The 18,095-nt window shown below is 42.6% G+C and overlaps 1 protein-coding gene across 2 annotated transcripts in view; it reads left to right on the top strand.

Annotated features, from left to right (window-relative positions):
• CRYBG3 (crystallin beta-gamma domain containing 3) overlaps positions 1–18,095 on the top strand; it is a 158,496-nt gene that overhangs the window by 68,198 nt on the left and 72,203 nt on the right. Inside the window, exons 4-5 of one of the 2 annotated variants that reach the window (XM_066599158.1) lie at positions 11,636–15,557; positions 15,816–17,072. In XM_066599158.1, the coding sequence (XP_066455255.1) occupies positions 11,636–15,557; positions 15,816–17,072 (5,179 nt within the window). Of the gene's footprint in view, positions 1–11,635; positions 17,073–18,095 lie in introns of both variants that reach the window. The other variant, XM_066599157.1, reaches the window with a different exon arrangement.

The following is an 18,095-nucleotide window of genomic DNA, read 5'->3' on the forward strand; positions in this document are numbered from 1 at the left end:
ACCAAGCCTTGGCTGACTTTGAGATATGCTTGGGATCATTATCCTGTTGGAAGGTCCAATGACGCCCAAACTTCAGACTCCTCACAGAAGGCCAGATGTTTTCTCCTAGGATTTCCTGATACTTGATTGAATCTATTTTATCCTCCAAACGCTGCAGGTTTCCAGCGCCAAGGCAAGCAAAGTAGCCCCAGATCATCACCGAGCCACTGCCATCCTTCACCATAGTTCTTTTCAGCGTGTGCTTCATTCTTCCTACGCTGATCCATATTTCCAAAAAGTTGCAGTTTTGTTTTCTTGCTTTATTTGTTTATATGGTTTTTATCATACTTCAGCTGATGTTTCTTCGGTCAGTAGAGGTGTACATTTTGGAGTTGAGGCATGAAGACTTTCAGCGTTTTGTGTGCTTCTTAGTAACACGCGGTGATTGGAGGCAATGAAAGTCTATGGACTTTCATTCTTCCATTCACACCTGCGTTGGAACTGCGAGGGGACATGCATATAAAACGTAGGAGAATTAAATCGCAGCATGCTGTATTTCTCCGCGTTTACAATCAGCCCTTTAAGGGCTGCGTACTAAAACGCTACCCCTTCGCAATGCCTGCAAGTGGACAGCGGTTAATATGCAGCCCAGCTCTGCTGTCAAAGTCCCAGGCATGCACAGTGCCAATCGCAGCCTGTATACTATCTCTGATGGCAGAACGTAGGGGCCGCGATGAGTACAATGCTGCGAGACTCTCAGCGTTGTACTCATACGCCCGTATTAATGAGCCCTAATTTTGCAAACGGAAACCTCAGTACCTGCTACCACCAAACCTTGCTGCAGTCACTTGGGGGTAGTTGACCACCTGCCTTCTCAGGAATCTGTTGGCAGCCGGTGACTACTTCCTTTTTCTACCATGTCCATGTAGTTCCTTTAATTTGAACTTACAAACTTTGCTTCCAGCTGTGTCTCTAGGAACATCCGTTGCCTTTGCTATCTTTTCCTTGTTTGTACAAGGCAACAATCTCTTCTTTTTACTTTTTAAAACACTCTCTTGACTTAAGGCCCATTTACACACACAGATATCTTTCAAAAGATTGAAAGGTCAGCAATCGTTTTGCATAAAGTAATAATAGGCACTAATTACTATTAGTACTTTATTAGCTTCATTTGCATGCAAATGAGCTTCTGAAAGCTGTTGCAGAACTTAGCAGGAGGTCAGAGCTCTGTAATTAGCTCCATTGTTCAGCCATGGGCTCCCCATGCAGAATTCAGCACCATGGACAGCAGACACAGCATGAGGTCCTGCTTATCAGCTGTTCTGCCAGGGGGCTGAGAACTGAGAACAGCTGTAACAATGTTATCAACTGTAATCAGCTTTCCATGGCAGAACACAGTGTGCAGTCGTGCTTATCTGTTGTCCAGCTGAAAGACGGTTTTCAGTTCGGCCGAACAGTAAAAGATGGGCACATTTAGACACAAGCCATCTTTTGAGCAAATTTTGAGCAGCGATAATCGTTGTGTCTAAATGGGCCTTAAGTCATATATCTGAATATGAGAAGCATACCAGGCAGCATCTGATATTTTCAGCAGAAATCAATTTTAATTCCTCCATGTGAAAGTGACTGGCAACGTTTGGGCTTCAACTGAAGCCTTTCTCAAGCCCTCTTTGCATTCTACTCCTCACTGTTTGTAACAGTAATTAAGGGAACCATATTGGACTTTTTGAGGTCCCTATTTGAGTGCTGCAGTTGTGACTTTTTCTTTTACTTAAGTCATATATCTAACATGCAATCACGGTCCACAAAGCCATCGCCAGTCCAGGTATTTCATATGTTTTATTTCAAACACACCTGATGCAAGTAATGTAGCCCTTGATTAGTTGTACCAGGTGTGTTTGCGACAACACCTGATTTACTGTACAAATGTGTATATTTATGAGAGATTCTCTACAGGGACTTGAATAATTCTAAGACTGCAGTAGTCAATAAAAGTGGCATTTTGTGGTGAATTTGGAGAAAACGCTTGTTATATTAGTTGTCTTGAGCTATTTCAATTTTTCTTGTTTTTTTTTGTAAACAGCTGAAAGTGTGTAAATTAGGCAAATAAATCTCATTTGCAATGGGGGTTTAATACTATGGGCATCACTAATAGGCTGTAAGCCTGCATGGTGCATTACAGGTATCTGTGTGACTGACACCCTATACAAGTCTGTGCAAGTATAATACAAAGCAGTCCCTATGAGTAGAAGGTATATGAGGGACTGTTTATCAGTATTTTTCACCTGATATAGTATTTTGTCCTTCTGTATTGCTGGGAATTGGTGTCTGTACCTGCCCTCATACCTCTGTTTTAGTAAATATGGCACTTATCTATTATTTTAAGTAGATTTGATTCCATTTTCTACTACTCTAATATTATATATCTATTCTCAAGCTATCGCTTCACTCTTTTTTTTTCATTTGTACCGTCCAGCATCTAAAATGTTAACCTGAGCCTTTCTAGAAGAGTTCAGCATGTTCCTGGCAGCACTCCGGCATTCACTTTCCATAATAGCACATGAAGTAGATATTTCCAGGTGTGCTCATTGTTACTGCGCTCAGCTCCTTTAATAACATTTTTTGATACTACAATTCGTGGATATGATTTCATGTAATCCTAAGGGCCGTATATTGTGATTCCTGAGTGCTTGCGACATGTGAATCATGTATATTGTGGTCCCTGAGTGCTTGCGGCATGTGAATCACGTATATTGTGGTCCCTGAGTGCTTGCGGCATGTGAATCACGTATAAAGTGGTCCCTGAGTGCTTGCGGCATGTGAATCACATATATTGTGGTCCCTGAGTGCTTGCGGCATGTGAATCACGTATATTGTGGTCCCTGAGTCCGAGCGACACGTGAATCACGTATATTGTGGTCCCTGGGTGTGAGCGACATGTGAATCACGTATATTGTGGTCCTTGAGTGCGAGCGACATGTGAATCACGTATATTGTGGTCCCTGGGTGTGAGCGACATGTGAATCACGTATATTGTGGTCCCTGAGTGCGAGCGACATCTGAATCACGTATATTGTGGTCCCTGGGTCCGAGTGACACGTGAATCACATATATTGTGGTCCCTGGGTGTGAGCGACATGTGAATCACGTATATTGTGGTCCTTGAGTGCGAGCGACACGTGAATCACGTATATTGTTGTCCCTGGGTGTGAGCGACATGTGAATCACGTATATTGTGGTCCCTGAGTGCGAGCGACACGTGAATCACGTATATTGTGGTCCTTGAGTGCGAGCGACACGTGAATCACGTATATTGTGGTCCCTGAGTGCTTGCGAAACGTGAATCGCGTATATTGTGGTTCCTGAGTGCTTGCGACATGTGAATCACATATACTGTGGTTCCTGAGTGCGAGCGACATCTGAATCACGTATATTGTGGTCCCTGGGTCCGAGCGACACGTGAATCACGTATATTGCGGTCCCTGGGTGTGAGCGACATGTGAATCACATATATTGTGGTCCTTGAGTGCGAGCGACACGTGAATCACGTATATTGTGGTCCCTGGGTGTGAGCGACATGTGAATCACGTATATTGTGGTCCCTGAGTGCGAGCGACATCTGAATCACGTATATTGTGGTCCCTGGGTCCGAGCGACACGTGAATCACGTATATTGTGGTCCCTGGGTGTGAGCGACATGTGAATCCCGTATATTGTGGTCCCTGAGTGCGAGCGACACATGAATCACGTATATTGTGGTCCTTGAGTGCGAGCGACATGTGAATCACGTATATTGTGGTCCCTGGGTGTGAGAGACATGTGAATCACGTATATTGTGGTTCCTGAGTGCGAACGACATGTGAATCACGTATATTGTGGTTCCTGAGTGCTTGCGGCATGTGAATCACGTATATTGTGCTCCCTGAGTGCGAGCGACACGTGAATCACATATATTGTGGTCCCTGGGTGCGAGCGACATGTGAATCACGTATATTGTGGTCCCCGGGAGCGAGCGACATGTGAATCACGTATATTGTGGTTCCTGAGTGCTTGCGGCATGTGAATCATGTATATTGTGGTCCCTGAGTGCGAGCGACATGTGAATCACGTATATTGTTGTCCCTGAGTACGAGCGACATGTGAATCACGTATATTGTGGTTCCTGAGTGCTTGCGACATGTGAATCACGTATATAGTGGATAGAAAAGTGAGCCGAGTTCAGCAAATAAAGGGGGGTAAGAGAGGACAGGGCTTCCCGCGGGCCAAAAAGTGGGGTAAATAATAGTAAAACTCTATGCCAGTTTATATCTTGCATACACTTCATATCCTGGTGCACGGACTGGCTACAGATGCGCCAAATTTGTTAAGAGGCATGCAACTCTTAATGGGTTTGGTGAGCTTCACTCCAGGCACTCTCTACTTAAGTCGGTGTACAAAATGTTGGTCTAAGTAAATTCCTCCCTATATGTATTTGAGGCTGGATTCACACGGGCGTATATTGGCCGGGTTTTTTCGGCCGGCCGATATACACTGCCTCTCTGATGCATTGGGTTACAATGCATCACAGCACATGGGCGTATTTCTGCTTCGTAAAAGCGCCCGGCCAACCAAGATAGTGCATTTCAGCCGGGCGCTTTTTGGTAGCGGCTGCATAGACTCCTACGGGAGTCTATGACAGCTGCCAGAGAAGAGACGTAGGAGAGAGTTTAGCAGCGTTACTGCTAAACTCCTACCCCCTTCCCTGCTCCTCTCCGCCCCTTGCCGGCTGTTTGCAATGGGAGGGGGCAGAGCTAAGCCCCACCCCTTTACATTGCTGGCAGCCAACAAGGGGCAGAGAGGGGGCCAGAGCTTTGCACACTAGCTCCGCCTGCATCCCGACACTTCCCTTGCAGAGAGCGGGCGAGGGGGAGGGAAGGGGGAGAACAGCTTAGCAGAGCTAAACTCTCTCCCCCCGCCCAACGGCATTTCGGGCTCAGCGTATATACGCCAGGCCCCTGCTGTCTGAATGGGCGCTCAAACGTTAGCTTTCTGCCGCATATTTGTGCAATAAGCGTTGTGTATTTGCACGTGCATTTGCGTGTTTTACTATACTTTTTGCACGCGCTAATCGTGTGCATTTGCACACACAAAAAAAACACCATGCTCCCATTCATTGAAAGAGGTAATTAGTGTAATTAGTGCAAAATGTGCTCTTTGCCTGTGCAAATGCGCAGGAAAACAGAGCATGCTGCGCTTTTTTTTTCTGCAAATGCAATGTGCGCGGAAAATATGCTTATGTGAACGAACCCCTTGAAATCAAAGGATTCTATTCACTGCTTTTTGCAAGTACAGATTTTGCACACGCAAAACACTGCGCAAATTTGTTGGTGTGACCCAGGACGAACGCAAGAATTGTAAGAGCTGACGATCCGTCTGTGGATTCATCTTCCTAATGTAATTCCCATGGATTTTATCGCCGCGCAGCTCATTAATAATACATGGAGCCTCCGCCGTGTTATATTTACCAAACGTATTGATCGCACTGAAATCAGACGGTTTTAGAACGCTGGTATTAAATATTTAAGAGCTTTTCTTCTCGCCTTCTTCTAAGGTGAATATTCATTTGATAAGAAATTCATCACATCAAGATTTGCAAACAGTGAATTTCCAGTATTTAACACGTTGTCATTGTCGACTTCTGCGCGGATTCATTTCATAATAGACCTTTATAAGGCTTGGAGCTTTGTGTTCTGGTAAGAAACTCCAAATCCCCTGCCTAGACATAGAGGTAAATGATAAAATCTGCCTGCAGCCACCTCTAAGAGGAGCTTATTGCATACAGATTTAGAATTGGGTTCAGTGTATGAGCAGTCTGCAGTCAGCTCCTCAGCTCCCTCTAGTGGCAGCTGCTGTGAACTTAATTGCAAAAAATGAAGTACAATGAATAAATACTGTTTGCTACAATATTCCAGACGGGCTTGATTTGCAGAATCCACATGGGGCACCGTATTTGGTCCAGAAAACAGATCGCAGCATGCTCCGTTTCAGTGCGGATCCCGCACAGATGGCTTTCATTGAAGTCAATGGAAACCGTCCAATCTGTGGCCTGTCTGCAATTGAATTGCGGACGAGCCGTGGATTCCATGGGAAGGCAGGAGTAAAAAAAAATATATATATATATTACGCATGCGTGCCGACGCATCCGCAGACCAGGAAATAGAAGACCCGGACAGGTAACGCAGTGTCCTTGGCCGCAGGCAGGGTCGGATTCCTCTGCGGGCTCACGCATGCGGAATATGATCCGCCTGTAGACATTGGGCCTTAGGCTATATACACATTTGTCTACTTTTGTCTATTTTTAACTGACCTTTTTTTTCCAAAATTTAAAGGACGTACCGTATGTCTAAGGCCGACTTCACACGACGATATTTGCGCATGCTAAATTTGCGCGCACACTGTTCACACGTGTATATTTTTCCTGCCCATTTCACCAGCACAAAAAAGCTACAACGTGCCCTATTTTCCTGCTTATTTGCACAGCAAAAGTCCTCATATACGTCAGTGGGGATGCGCAAATACACTAAAAAATATGTGAAACACTGTGTAATTGAGCAGGAAAAACAAGACATCTGAAACTCATTAGACTAATTAGCAGTTTCAATCGGTGCATTTTTTTTTCCACACGCCGTTGCATGTGGAAAAAGTGCAGTAAAATACTCCGATGCACATGCAGAAAAGTATCGGGTTTTTTTTCATAAAAAAGCTACGTTCATGCATGCACAAATACGCATACAGTCATGTGAATATGGCCTAACTAAAGCCTCGTGTCCACGGCTGTATCCGAAAAACACTGTGGCTCTTGCGTATGGACATCATTTCATATGTAGCCTATACAAGTGTACAGGGGTCACGCTGCGTGGTCCGCAGAGAAATACAGCATGCTGCGATCAATGTCTCACGCGTATCAACACACAGTGTCTACATCTGCATGGATCAATGAAAGTCCCTTGATTTTCATTGACTCCATTCACCGCGTATTACGCCGCGATGCAACGCATACATAAAGCGCGGTTAAAGAACGCCCGTGAACATGAGCCCCAATGCAAACTGAAGCGAACCAATCCAGTAATTTGATAGATCTGTTAAACAAATCCGTCAAGTAAACAAAGTTGGCTTCCACTTCCATCAGTGCCTGATCTATTGTGACCAGTTTTCAACTGATCTGTTTTCTTGTTACGTTTTTCAGACTCTGTTCGCACGTCCATTCTCTTGTCCCTTTATGGAAGAGAAGAACAAAAAATAAAATAGCCACCGCATCTGTCAAAACAATGGAAACCCACGTCGCTTGACGAAACCCGTTGACTGTGATCTGTTCTGTAGGTTTCGTCCAGACGTCCCATCATGAAGGTCGGAAAAAATGGTACAGCATGCTGTGCTACGTTTCCATCCTTTATGAATGAATTTCTGTAGGAATCGAGCCGATGAAAGTGTGAGCAGAGCCTTAGAATGAGCAGTGCGATTTTACAGAAGCCGGTCAGAAAAGCTATCTCTAGGTGTCTAGAGCACCTAGACGGTGAGTGAGGAGACTTAAAAGGCCATTCATGCTCCTCTAGGTAATATGCAAATAAGGCAGATGGAGCAAAACCTCTGCAGCGCCACCTATTGGAAGGCAGCATTCCTTCAAGTCAATGTTAGACTCTTTATACAAGCCTTGTAACAATGACTGAGTATGGAAAGTCATCTCCCTTATTAACAGAAGCCCAAGCAGAAACAAATAGAATAGTTTCCGCTCATGTCCGTCCTCCATTGAGTGCATTGTAAAAAGAAGAAAGGGAAAGCTCTGTTCCATGCAGTTTCTGTTTTTTCAGCAAAAAAAATTCTTGCACTTCAGAGTTTTCTTTCCATCAAAAAATTCCAGAAACCAGATTGAAGGGAAGCAAACGGAAGTGACATAAGTCCCATTCAAATTGGTGGGAATTTTAAAGGATTTGCATTTTTCTAGGACAGAACAGAAAAACCGAAAATGAAATGCAGGTGTGGATTCCTAAACTGGATGCACCCCTCATAAATAGAAAAGGAGGAGGCGGCTGCGGTATCTTGCCCCCTTCGCTTCCAACGGCCACCTTTAAGGAGGGTCATTATGAGTCTATAAAACCGTTTTTAGTGATGTCTCTTCATAGCTGCTCCTCTGTCCCAGAACTGATATATGGCTCGCCGTTCAGCAGAAGGATAACATAACGATCAGGGGCAAAGAAAGCAGCAGCTCCTTTGCCAAATAGTGTGCATGGAATGTAGTATTACCACAAATCAGCCCAGTTTTGAAATACTTGTTAAAGTTTGTGTTGCTTTTGCAAGTAAGAAAACTTCTGTTTCCTACAAACCCCGGGTGGACGTAGACGAGCAGCGCGCAATTATTGTGGCTCCACCCTTTCTAGGCAAAATGATTCATGGCCCGATATCGCGCCCGTGTGAGGTTAGCCTTATTCTTGGCCTCGTTCACATAGGCAAAAACTTGGGTGAAAATTCTGACACGGATTTGTCACATAATGTGCATGCAGAATTACCCACAGTTCCTGAATCAATTCTGCATGCGGACACCCAATGTGTGTTCTGCACAGAAACCACGTCAAGAATTGGTGGGTGTCTTGGGGTTTTTCCTGCACATGGCACAGATTCCCATTCAGCTCAGTGGGATGCTAAATTAACCCAGATTCCAAAATGGATTTCGGCACCGCATCTGCATCAATATTTGCGCAAAAACCTTTGTGTGAATGAGGCCATACTATAAAAAAAAAAGTAAAAGTAACCCTTTGGTCCCAGTGCAAAATGTTTTCTTGGAGATGAGGGTTGGAGTAAAGGAGTTCTCTCATAGTTCTTACCCCAATTCCCGGCCCCATCTTCAGGCTTCCAAGATTGCATCTCATTGTCTGACGCGCAATGTGCATTGGTAGCCTGCAGCACTTCATGCATCTTTTGGATTGGCCAGCTTTGCTCACATGAGCAGTACTGGCCAATCAAAGATTAGGTTAGAGTATCCTTAGTCTAAGACATTAGCAATGCACAGTGTGCAGATAGCCAGACACCAGAGCGATGGGTCAGAGTCTCTGATTACATCAGCAGCGGCAGATCGGAGCTTGGGGGTGAGTTAAAGTACTTCATGGTGTGGTTGCTGCCTGGCCAGAAGTACAGGGGTGATTAGGGCACAAAAAGAGGCACTAATTATTATTTGGAACGCTAAGGGGGTTCAGGTCACTATTACTACTGGGGATACTAAGGGGGACACTTACTATTGGAGTCACTAAGGGGATCACTATTACTACAGGGACCACTAAAGGGGCACAATTACTATAAAGTCCACTGAGTGGTGGCATTATTACTATAGGGGTAATTGAGAGGGGGCACTAATATTGCTGGGGCCCGTGGAATGATGGAGATAAATTCATACGTCGTGATAAGCCATATCCCCACCACATCCCAAAAACTAACCCCCCTTTTACCCAAGCTGATATTTTTGATGGCAACTATTGTGAAAAGAACTGGTAATAAATGTGATGTCTGGCAGATAAAACTTTCATGAAGAGAGACCATTACCGGTCTGACCAGACTGTTAATAGTAAGCATGTATTACACAATTGCACCAGCTCTGTACCAAGAAGAAAGCAGAGGGGGATGTTTAAATTAAGAGACGCTGCAGCGGCCTGATGATGACACAGACGCGAGCTCCACCTCCACTCTATACAACCATACTAACTTCTGTTATAAAAGTTTCCCCGCCGCAGCCAGCCTGCGGCCACTCCCTGAGCCAGTGGGAGAGTGGAGTCTGTAGTAAGTGCTCCATCTTGCATCTACCCTAATTCAGCGGAAATGAGCCCACATGAGTGCATAGGGTCCAGGCAACTACCTAGGTACCGATGTCAGCCCTACATGACCAAACCGGCCCATGACCTGATCAACCTACCGGGATTTCTCCACATAGAGCCAATTCACCTGTGCTTCTAAACTTTTTTGGTTTATATAACTTTAGAGAAAAAGGTCGGACATTTTGACATTGATCAGTTGGATGCAAACCTGTAGAAAATTTAGGCTCATAATAAAGGTATTTATGAGAGATTCTTAGAGCCAAAGACAAGATGGTTGAACTTAGGGTTCACTGGTAGCCGGATACAAGTTCCCTTTAAGTAAAAGTTAGAAATATTTAACCAAAACATGTCCCTGGTGACCCAATTACATCATAGCTCATTAGCATCTGATTAACAGTAAATATATGCGGTCACACGATTTGTCCTTGTGATTCCATCAATAGCAGCACCTTCATGTGACTCACCTTTCCCAAACACGTTAATGGTTTTCCGTTGTTATTCGTTAGGACTTTACGCATTAAGTTTGCTATTAGTAAACAAAAAAAAAGGTAAATAATTGGCCGGTAATTATATTTTCGTATTATTTTGTGTTGGATCTAAAAAGCTGTAAAGCAAAATATGTTATTTGCTTTATTAAAGGGACTGTGTCGAAATGCCCAACCCCTCCCTAAACGTGGGACCCAGAGCGAGCAGCTGATCGCCACGGATCTCTCTCTTGGCGCCCACGGCAGTCAGCTGATTTTGCTAGGAGAAGCCACTTGCAGCCATATATTTTCCCCGCAGCAGACGTTGCAGGGGAAATGTAGTGTTCCAGGATCATTTGTATCATGTATATTGTGTGTACCATGTGAATGGCCATCAAGTAGTACCAGGGCAGCAGAAGGTCCACCAGAACGGGAGTCGCTTTAACTGAGCAGCTGTTCATTCTGGGTCTTAGAGGGGTCCTGAGCAGATGACCCTACTCTGACATTTCTATGCTCTGAGGGATTGTTCTCTTCAAGGCTCATGCAGATGGCAGAACCTATTAGACTGCTTAGTACGGATATATACAACCCCATGCGCTACCCCATAGGCTTCATTGAACTCCTATGAAGCTCTGCTTGACTATGATCAGAAGCGCCCCTTCCATGAGGCAGCCTGATGTCTGAGGCGGCAGGCTTCAGGTCCTCAGAGGGTGGTGGATTGCCATTTGATCAGTGTTTAGTTTTTACCTGTGATAATAATGTCTGGTAAAGTATAATTGCTATTTGCGAGACGGTTGGGCAGCAGCCCCACAAGCATTGCACTCACTCTGTCTACAGCTCTGTTCGGGCAGACGTCACGCTGTCTTCCGTGGCTCTGGTTACTGACGTCTCCCCCTGGCGTCCGTATTCCTGCACACAGAAGCTAGACTGTACTCTGTGCAGATGCTAGCCGGAGAGGTCAGAGATCACAGTCTCTGATGATGGCATGGCAGACATCCAATCAGAGCTGTGGATAGAGGGAGCGCCCTACTTGTGGAGTTGCTGCCCAGTCGGAGGTCCAGCACAGAGGTCACCATTACTACTGGGGCAACTATGTGGGTCATTATTACTAATGATATGTAGCTTCATTTGTATAAGACATTAAAAAAATCATATAAAGGCAGTGCAAATGGCTATCGTTGTAAAAACTGTGCCAGTCATCAGGCGGAACGTGTTCACATCCCTATCACTATATTTTGAAGTCCAAAATAACATTTAATTTGCCATTTTTCTATTCATATTGTATGCTTTATGCAATTTTGCAGGATACTTTCAGCAGGTTCATATTTAACATCCACGTCTGTGTTCCCACAGGATCAATGGACATGCCCAGAATGCCCCTGAAATAACATATGGCACCTACCGTGGGTCTAGGAGAATCAGGAAGCTTCTAAAGAGACGCGCTGATGTAAATTCGCCAATCCAAGAGAAAGAGGAGACCCCTGAAACCTGTTCTGTTGGAGATGCTCCCACAGAAAATTGTCTGATACTGCATGAGTGGGTAAAAATGGAGCCAGTTCCAGATCGAAATTGCCAGGATGAAGTACCTCCTTCAAAGATTCAGATAAAAATGCAATCAAAATTTGAACCCTTTGACCAAAATTCCAAATTGCATAATGGTAACAGTATAATCCAAAAAGCAAAAAACTCAAAACTTACAAATGGTCCGGAAATTAAAGAAAAAATCTGGCCAATAGGTTCAAGCAATGGAGAGGCTGATGCTGAGAAAAGCTTAGATTTAGTGGAAGAACAACCATCAAACATTGAAGAATGTGTAAGAGTTGTTCCGCAACCAAATGCGAAAGAATCCTCAGAAACTGGACAGCCAAACACTGTAGAAAGCTTGGAGGATTTACAACCTACACTTGGAGGAATTTTAAATATTTCAGGGCATCTTGAACAAAATGTGGAGAACTCAGAGGATCATTCCAAGGAAAGCACTATCTCAGAGAACTTGGAGCCAAATAATAAAGGACATTGTACAGACGTCGAACCAAAAACAATGGACACTTCCAATACGGTTTGGTATATTCAACCAAATTCCGAAGAGGAACCAACACAGCCAAAAAATCTTCAGCCAGATTTAACACAAAGTGTATGTTCTGCAGAAACTCTACAAACTAGTATTGATGACGATTCAAGGACTGAAGCAGACCCATCTCCAAAGGTAGTAGAGAACCTCAACATATTACATGATGCAAAAGAAAATAAAAAAGATTACCTGACCAACTCTGTACCTGAAAATGCTGACCTTTCAAATTCCGAAAAATATGGGACAAATTCAGTTATGTCAGTAATGGATAATTTGCACTCAGATGCCGAAGATTCGTTAGTAAAAGCAGAAGAAATAAAAGAAAGTACTAAAGAAAATACAAAGGTTCCAGTTGATTTGGAAAACTCTTTAGCTGCCAACATGCAAAGTGCCTCAAAGCAATCCCATCTGGAGATGGCTCTAGATTCAGGGAGTAGTTCAAATAATCAGCAAGGGGTTGAAGTGAACTTGCAAGTCGAAAACAAATCACATAAAGATCCTTCTAATCCGCACTCAACTACACACAATAAATCATGCAGGTCAAGTGGCAAAAATGGTGAAGACTACGATTCTCCAGCTTATGATGGCTTCAAACCAGAAATAGAGAGAAGGTCAAATATTATAGATCTACCACCAAATGCTCAGTTGGTTTCAAGCTCTTCAGTAGATATAGAACCAAAAAATGTGGGTAATTCATCAATAGGGGAACAACTGCAGTTACATGGAGGTGAATACTCAACTCAACCAAACCAGGAGTCAAACAGTACATTTTTAAACAAGACTCTGCCAGAATCAGAAGACATCTCAAATTTGCACCTACAACTGAAAGAAACTTCTGAAGATTTTCAACAAACTGGAAATATAGAACATCTACAAAAAAATGCTAGCAAGATTCCGGAAAGTGATGAAGAATTACTAAAGGCTGAGCTACCGCCAAATACCAAAGTAGCCTTTCACTTGAAAGAGTTGAACAGTACATTGTTAGAAAGCACAAAGTCAGAAAACATCTCAAATTTAGATGTACAACCAAGTGAGATATGCAGAAATTCTAAAGATTTTAAACAAATTGGAAATACAGAGCATTTACAGACAAAGACTAATCTGATTCCAGAAGAGGATCTACAAAATGATCAAGAATTGATAAAGTCTAAGCTACATCCAAATGCCAAAGTATCCTTCCAGTTGAAAGAGTTGAACAATACAGTTTTAGAAAAACCACAGTCACAGTCAGGAGACATCCCAAATTTGGATCTACAACTGAGGGAGACGTCCAGAAATTCTAAAGATCTAAAACAAATTGAAAATATAGAACATTTGCAGGCAATTGCTGAGACCATTCCAGAAAATGATCCACGAAAGGCTGGAGAATTACTGCAGGCAAGTCCTAAAGTAACTTTCCAGTTGACAGAAAGTTCAGAAATTACGGGGTTAATAGAAAACCAGAAACCAAATTTACACATTGTTTCACATGTTTTAGATAGTTTACATGTAGAAGAACCATCAAAGGTCAGTTCCTATCTAGAGCCAAACTCTGGTAGTCACGTTCCTGAATTTGGCAATGACACTTTAGTCCATAAAGTACCACAAAGGCATGAATTTGTGAGTGATAAGGGGTTAACAGAGACCAGCCATAGCAATGGTTTGGCTGATGAGGACAATGTTCATGTTGACCGACCCGATAGAGCAGCAAATGAACTAGACATAAAAGCTACTATTTTTTATGACAATCCCGATAACATCACTGTACCAGAAAGCTGTTCGAATGATACTTTATCCTTTACTAGAGACCACAAAGCAGTGGCTTCTAGGAATATTTCATTTGATAATGGCATTGAGTGTCGCTCACCATCTCCAATCACAATGTCTGACTCTACAACATATGTTGATTGCAATGATGTTCAATTCGAAAGCCCAAATGACTCGGGAATTGTGTCCTCGCAAGCTTACACACCAGATGAACACGTCCTGTTTAAGACTTTTTCCTCTGAAATGCTCCTTAAAAATATTCCTGATCCATTTGCAGTTGACCAAAAAAATGAAGAGGCTTCAGTTCCGGACACGGCAATTCTGAAGAATATGAAGCCGGTGATAAACATAGATGATGTATCTGTAGAAGAATCTGGATCTCGTGTAGATGGATGCACATCTAACTCAGGCAGTGATGATTACATTAAAATTTCAACCCCAGATAAACTCGTCAATTTGAATTCAGATGTTTATGTTGCCAAAGTGTCCATGAAGACAGTGAACATTGAAGAAGTCAAAATATCATCCTATAGTTTGTGTTCCGACATCATTTCTGTAGCTAAACTCGAAAGCCCAACTTTTACCAAAGAACTCATATGTATACCCAACTTGTCACCACCTACAGACACAGAAAATGCATTCCACGTTTTCCATTGTTTAGCAGATGATAAAGACTTGGTTACAACCAGAGGGTTACCCAACAATGGAGGAGAATATCTTACTGTAAATAAGTGGGAAAAACATCTGAACAACTGTTACTTGGAAACTGACGAGTTGTCATCAGGTAAGGACAATTATGAGACCATGAACCTTGTTAGTGATCTGCCCAATAATGACAGTATTCTAGAGTATACCTCTACGGAGAAAGAATCGCCAAAAATAACAGACAAATCAACAGACGTCTTAATAGAAAACCTAAAGAATAACAATATAAATGTCTGCTCTAGTGACAACATCATAAATGTTTCCCTCCGGGCAGATAAATCTGAAGGCTTGATGTCTAGTGATTCATTAAAGGAGCTCAGATTTGGTGAATCACTTTCAGAATTAAATCCAGATTTAAGAATGAATCATCGAGAGAAGTTGAGTGATTTACTGCTACATTCAGCATTACTCCATGATGTTACTGACACAAATGAAATAATTTCTTCATGTTCTACAACTGCAAAAATGATGATCCTTCCAGGCAAAGACCATTCCGAGTCATCTAATGAATTGTTCGAGCAGAAAGCCAATGAGATAATTTTCAGTGTTTTGAATTCTGCCATTGATGAATTACAAAATATCAACCAAAGTCATATGATTATGGCTGTCCATAATCACACCCTACCAGACATAAAACATATGGACAATCTAAGTGAGAGTCATGTAGATCTAGAGGAGCACCCTGCTGAGGTCCTAGGGAATCCTTCTGACCACAGACTTATAGAAGACTCAGATCTAATTATGACCATGGCGGTAGGTATAGTAAAAGATGTTATATCCTCTTCTGAACAGCTTGTGGTTTCTAGTATGATTACCAATGGTCTAAGTAAAGATGTTACAATGAAAGAAGCCACCCGGCAAAAACCACTGAGTGATTTTCATGCTTTATTTATGGACAAGTGCAACGACTCAGTTGAGGAGACAGCAAACTCAAACCATGTTGTTTCTTCATTGGTCTGTGATAATGTCATCCATCTTCCTTCTTGTGAAATAAATTCTAATGTTCTCCAGGTAACAGCTGAAGTGTCTCGGAAAGTTGAGTCTAAACAAGCAAAGAAACCCAAATCTTCAAATGAGTCGCATTCGAGAGTCACAGAACACATGAATGAAAATGGTCTGGAAAACAATACGACAGAAGATCAAGAACATCTCAGTTTCTCCAGAACCTCAGTTAATGCAGATACATTCAACTTAATACATTCAAGTTCTACCAATGGAGATCTTAGGCTTGACGACATGTATTGTGATGGAAAAATACAATCTATGTCTAGTGGGACTGAAGGATCGATGGAAGACGTAATGTATAATAACTTCGTTGACGAAAGCAGCAACAATACAGAGTTCTCTGACTTCTTCCAGTTTTCAATATATAACAGTCGATATGTTGAAATAAGTGGAAGCGATGATGAGTCAACAGATGAGGAAAAGGACAGTGTCCGTGAACAGGCCTCATGCAATGATTCACTTTACCCTGTGCCGTCAAGACGTACCAGAATTTATCCTTATGCCCTGTCACCGATATATGAAGATGATAGCGCTTGTGAGGACACCTTGTCCAACAGCAGTTCACCAAGATATAATCAGGGAGCAACAGCAAGTCACGGCGGTCATGACCACACATCAATCTTATCTCTATTGCAGTCTGTGTCGGATCGCTTGAAAGAGGCTGACTTGGAAGAGGATAGGTTTTCATCTCGGAGTAATGAAGTATCTGGTGTCAAAGACAGGTGTAATAAGGAGGAATTAGGAGAACTGGAGGACATTGTCTCCCCTTCTAAGACGAGCTTTGAGGTACCCTCAACTCTCGATGATGATAAACCCTCTCTAGGTGCAAGATCTGGCATGTTCATAACCAAATCCTTCGCAGACAGCAAACCAAACCTGGTTTCAGGCCGACAGTCTTTTCTTCTGAACTTGACTTCACATTCTAACACTTACGGGGCAGAATCTGGTGTTGAAAGCAGTTCTTTTCCATTGAGTTCTATTCCTTCCTTTAGAAGTGAAACATCCGTGTCGCCCTCAGTTGAACCAAATCGACCTCAAAGTATGGATCTTTCTCCAAGTACAGCTGCTGTGAATTCACTTTCTGCACAACCTGCACTGCCCATCCAATGCTCTGTAATAGATCAGAAGCCGCGCGCGTCTCCTAAAAGTGTTTATTATCAATATTACAGTACTGCTCAAAACTACTTATCCAATAGAGAGAGTAACGAAGGACCCACTCAGGAGAAACTGGAAGAAGCGAAGAAAACAGCAGAAATTGATATGGTAAGAAACGTCCACAGTGTTTGTGATTGTGTCGAATTCCCAAGTGTATATGGACAGAAATACAATATTAACCTCTTCAGGACCAGAGAGTTTTCTTTTTTTTTTCTTTTTGTTTTTTTTTTTGTTTTGACATTTCTCCACTGACATAGTCGCACGAGGGCTCATTTTTTTGCTGGACAAGTTGTATTTTTTAAGGGTAGCATTTAATGTACCAAATAATGTACAGAAAAACATTCAAAAAATTTAAGTGAGGAGAAATTAAAGAGCAATTGTGCCTTTTTTTTGGCGGCTTAGTTTTTACAGTGTTCACATTGCACTAAAATAGACGTATGGACTTTGTTCTATGGGTCAGTGCGATTATGGTGAAATTTATATAGTTTTTTTAAATGCTTTTATATTTTTAAAAAGTAAATTTTTTTTCTTAAACAAAAATTGCTTTCTGGCACCATATTCTGAGACCTGTAACTTTTTTAAATTTAGAAAACCACTTATTATTGAGTGCTATCTCCATCATCAACTGAGCATGCCCAAGCACTTAGAAATTAGCAAGTGCAGCTAGCTCAATAGAGCATGTGCAGACACTTGGGAAAAATTATTGAATGTTGTCCGCATCAAGTGAGCATGCCCAAGTACTTAGAAAATGGCAAGCATAGCTACCTCAAGAAGGCATGTTCTAAGTCCCTGGGCATGCTCAGTTGATGCTGGTAGCACTCAATAATTTTTCTTGGTTCTTAGGCATGCTCAGTTGATGCGGACAACATTCAATTATTTTTCTAAGTGTCTGCAGACACTTTTGAGATAGCCACGCCTGTTCTGCACTGGGCATGCTCTGGCAGCACACTATGATTGGTGGAGCCATGAACTTGGGATTGGTCAAACTATGGCAGCATTCGCTGTCTGTCAAGATGTTCTCACAACACTATTTGTTGCTGTTTTGTCTCTGGTCTGGACTGGCTACTCAAAAGAATGTTCCGCCTCTCTTCTATTTAAGAGTTATCAGTTCAGCACTCGGCTCACTATAGC

This window comes from Eleutherodactylus coqui, chromosome 4 (genome assembly GCF_035609145.1).
Source record: "Eleutherodactylus coqui strain aEleCoq1 chromosome 4, aEleCoq1.hap1, whole genome shotgun sequence".
Taxonomy (NCBI): Eukaryota; Metazoa; Chordata; class Amphibia; order Anura; family Eleutherodactylidae; genus Eleutherodactylus; species Eleutherodactylus coqui.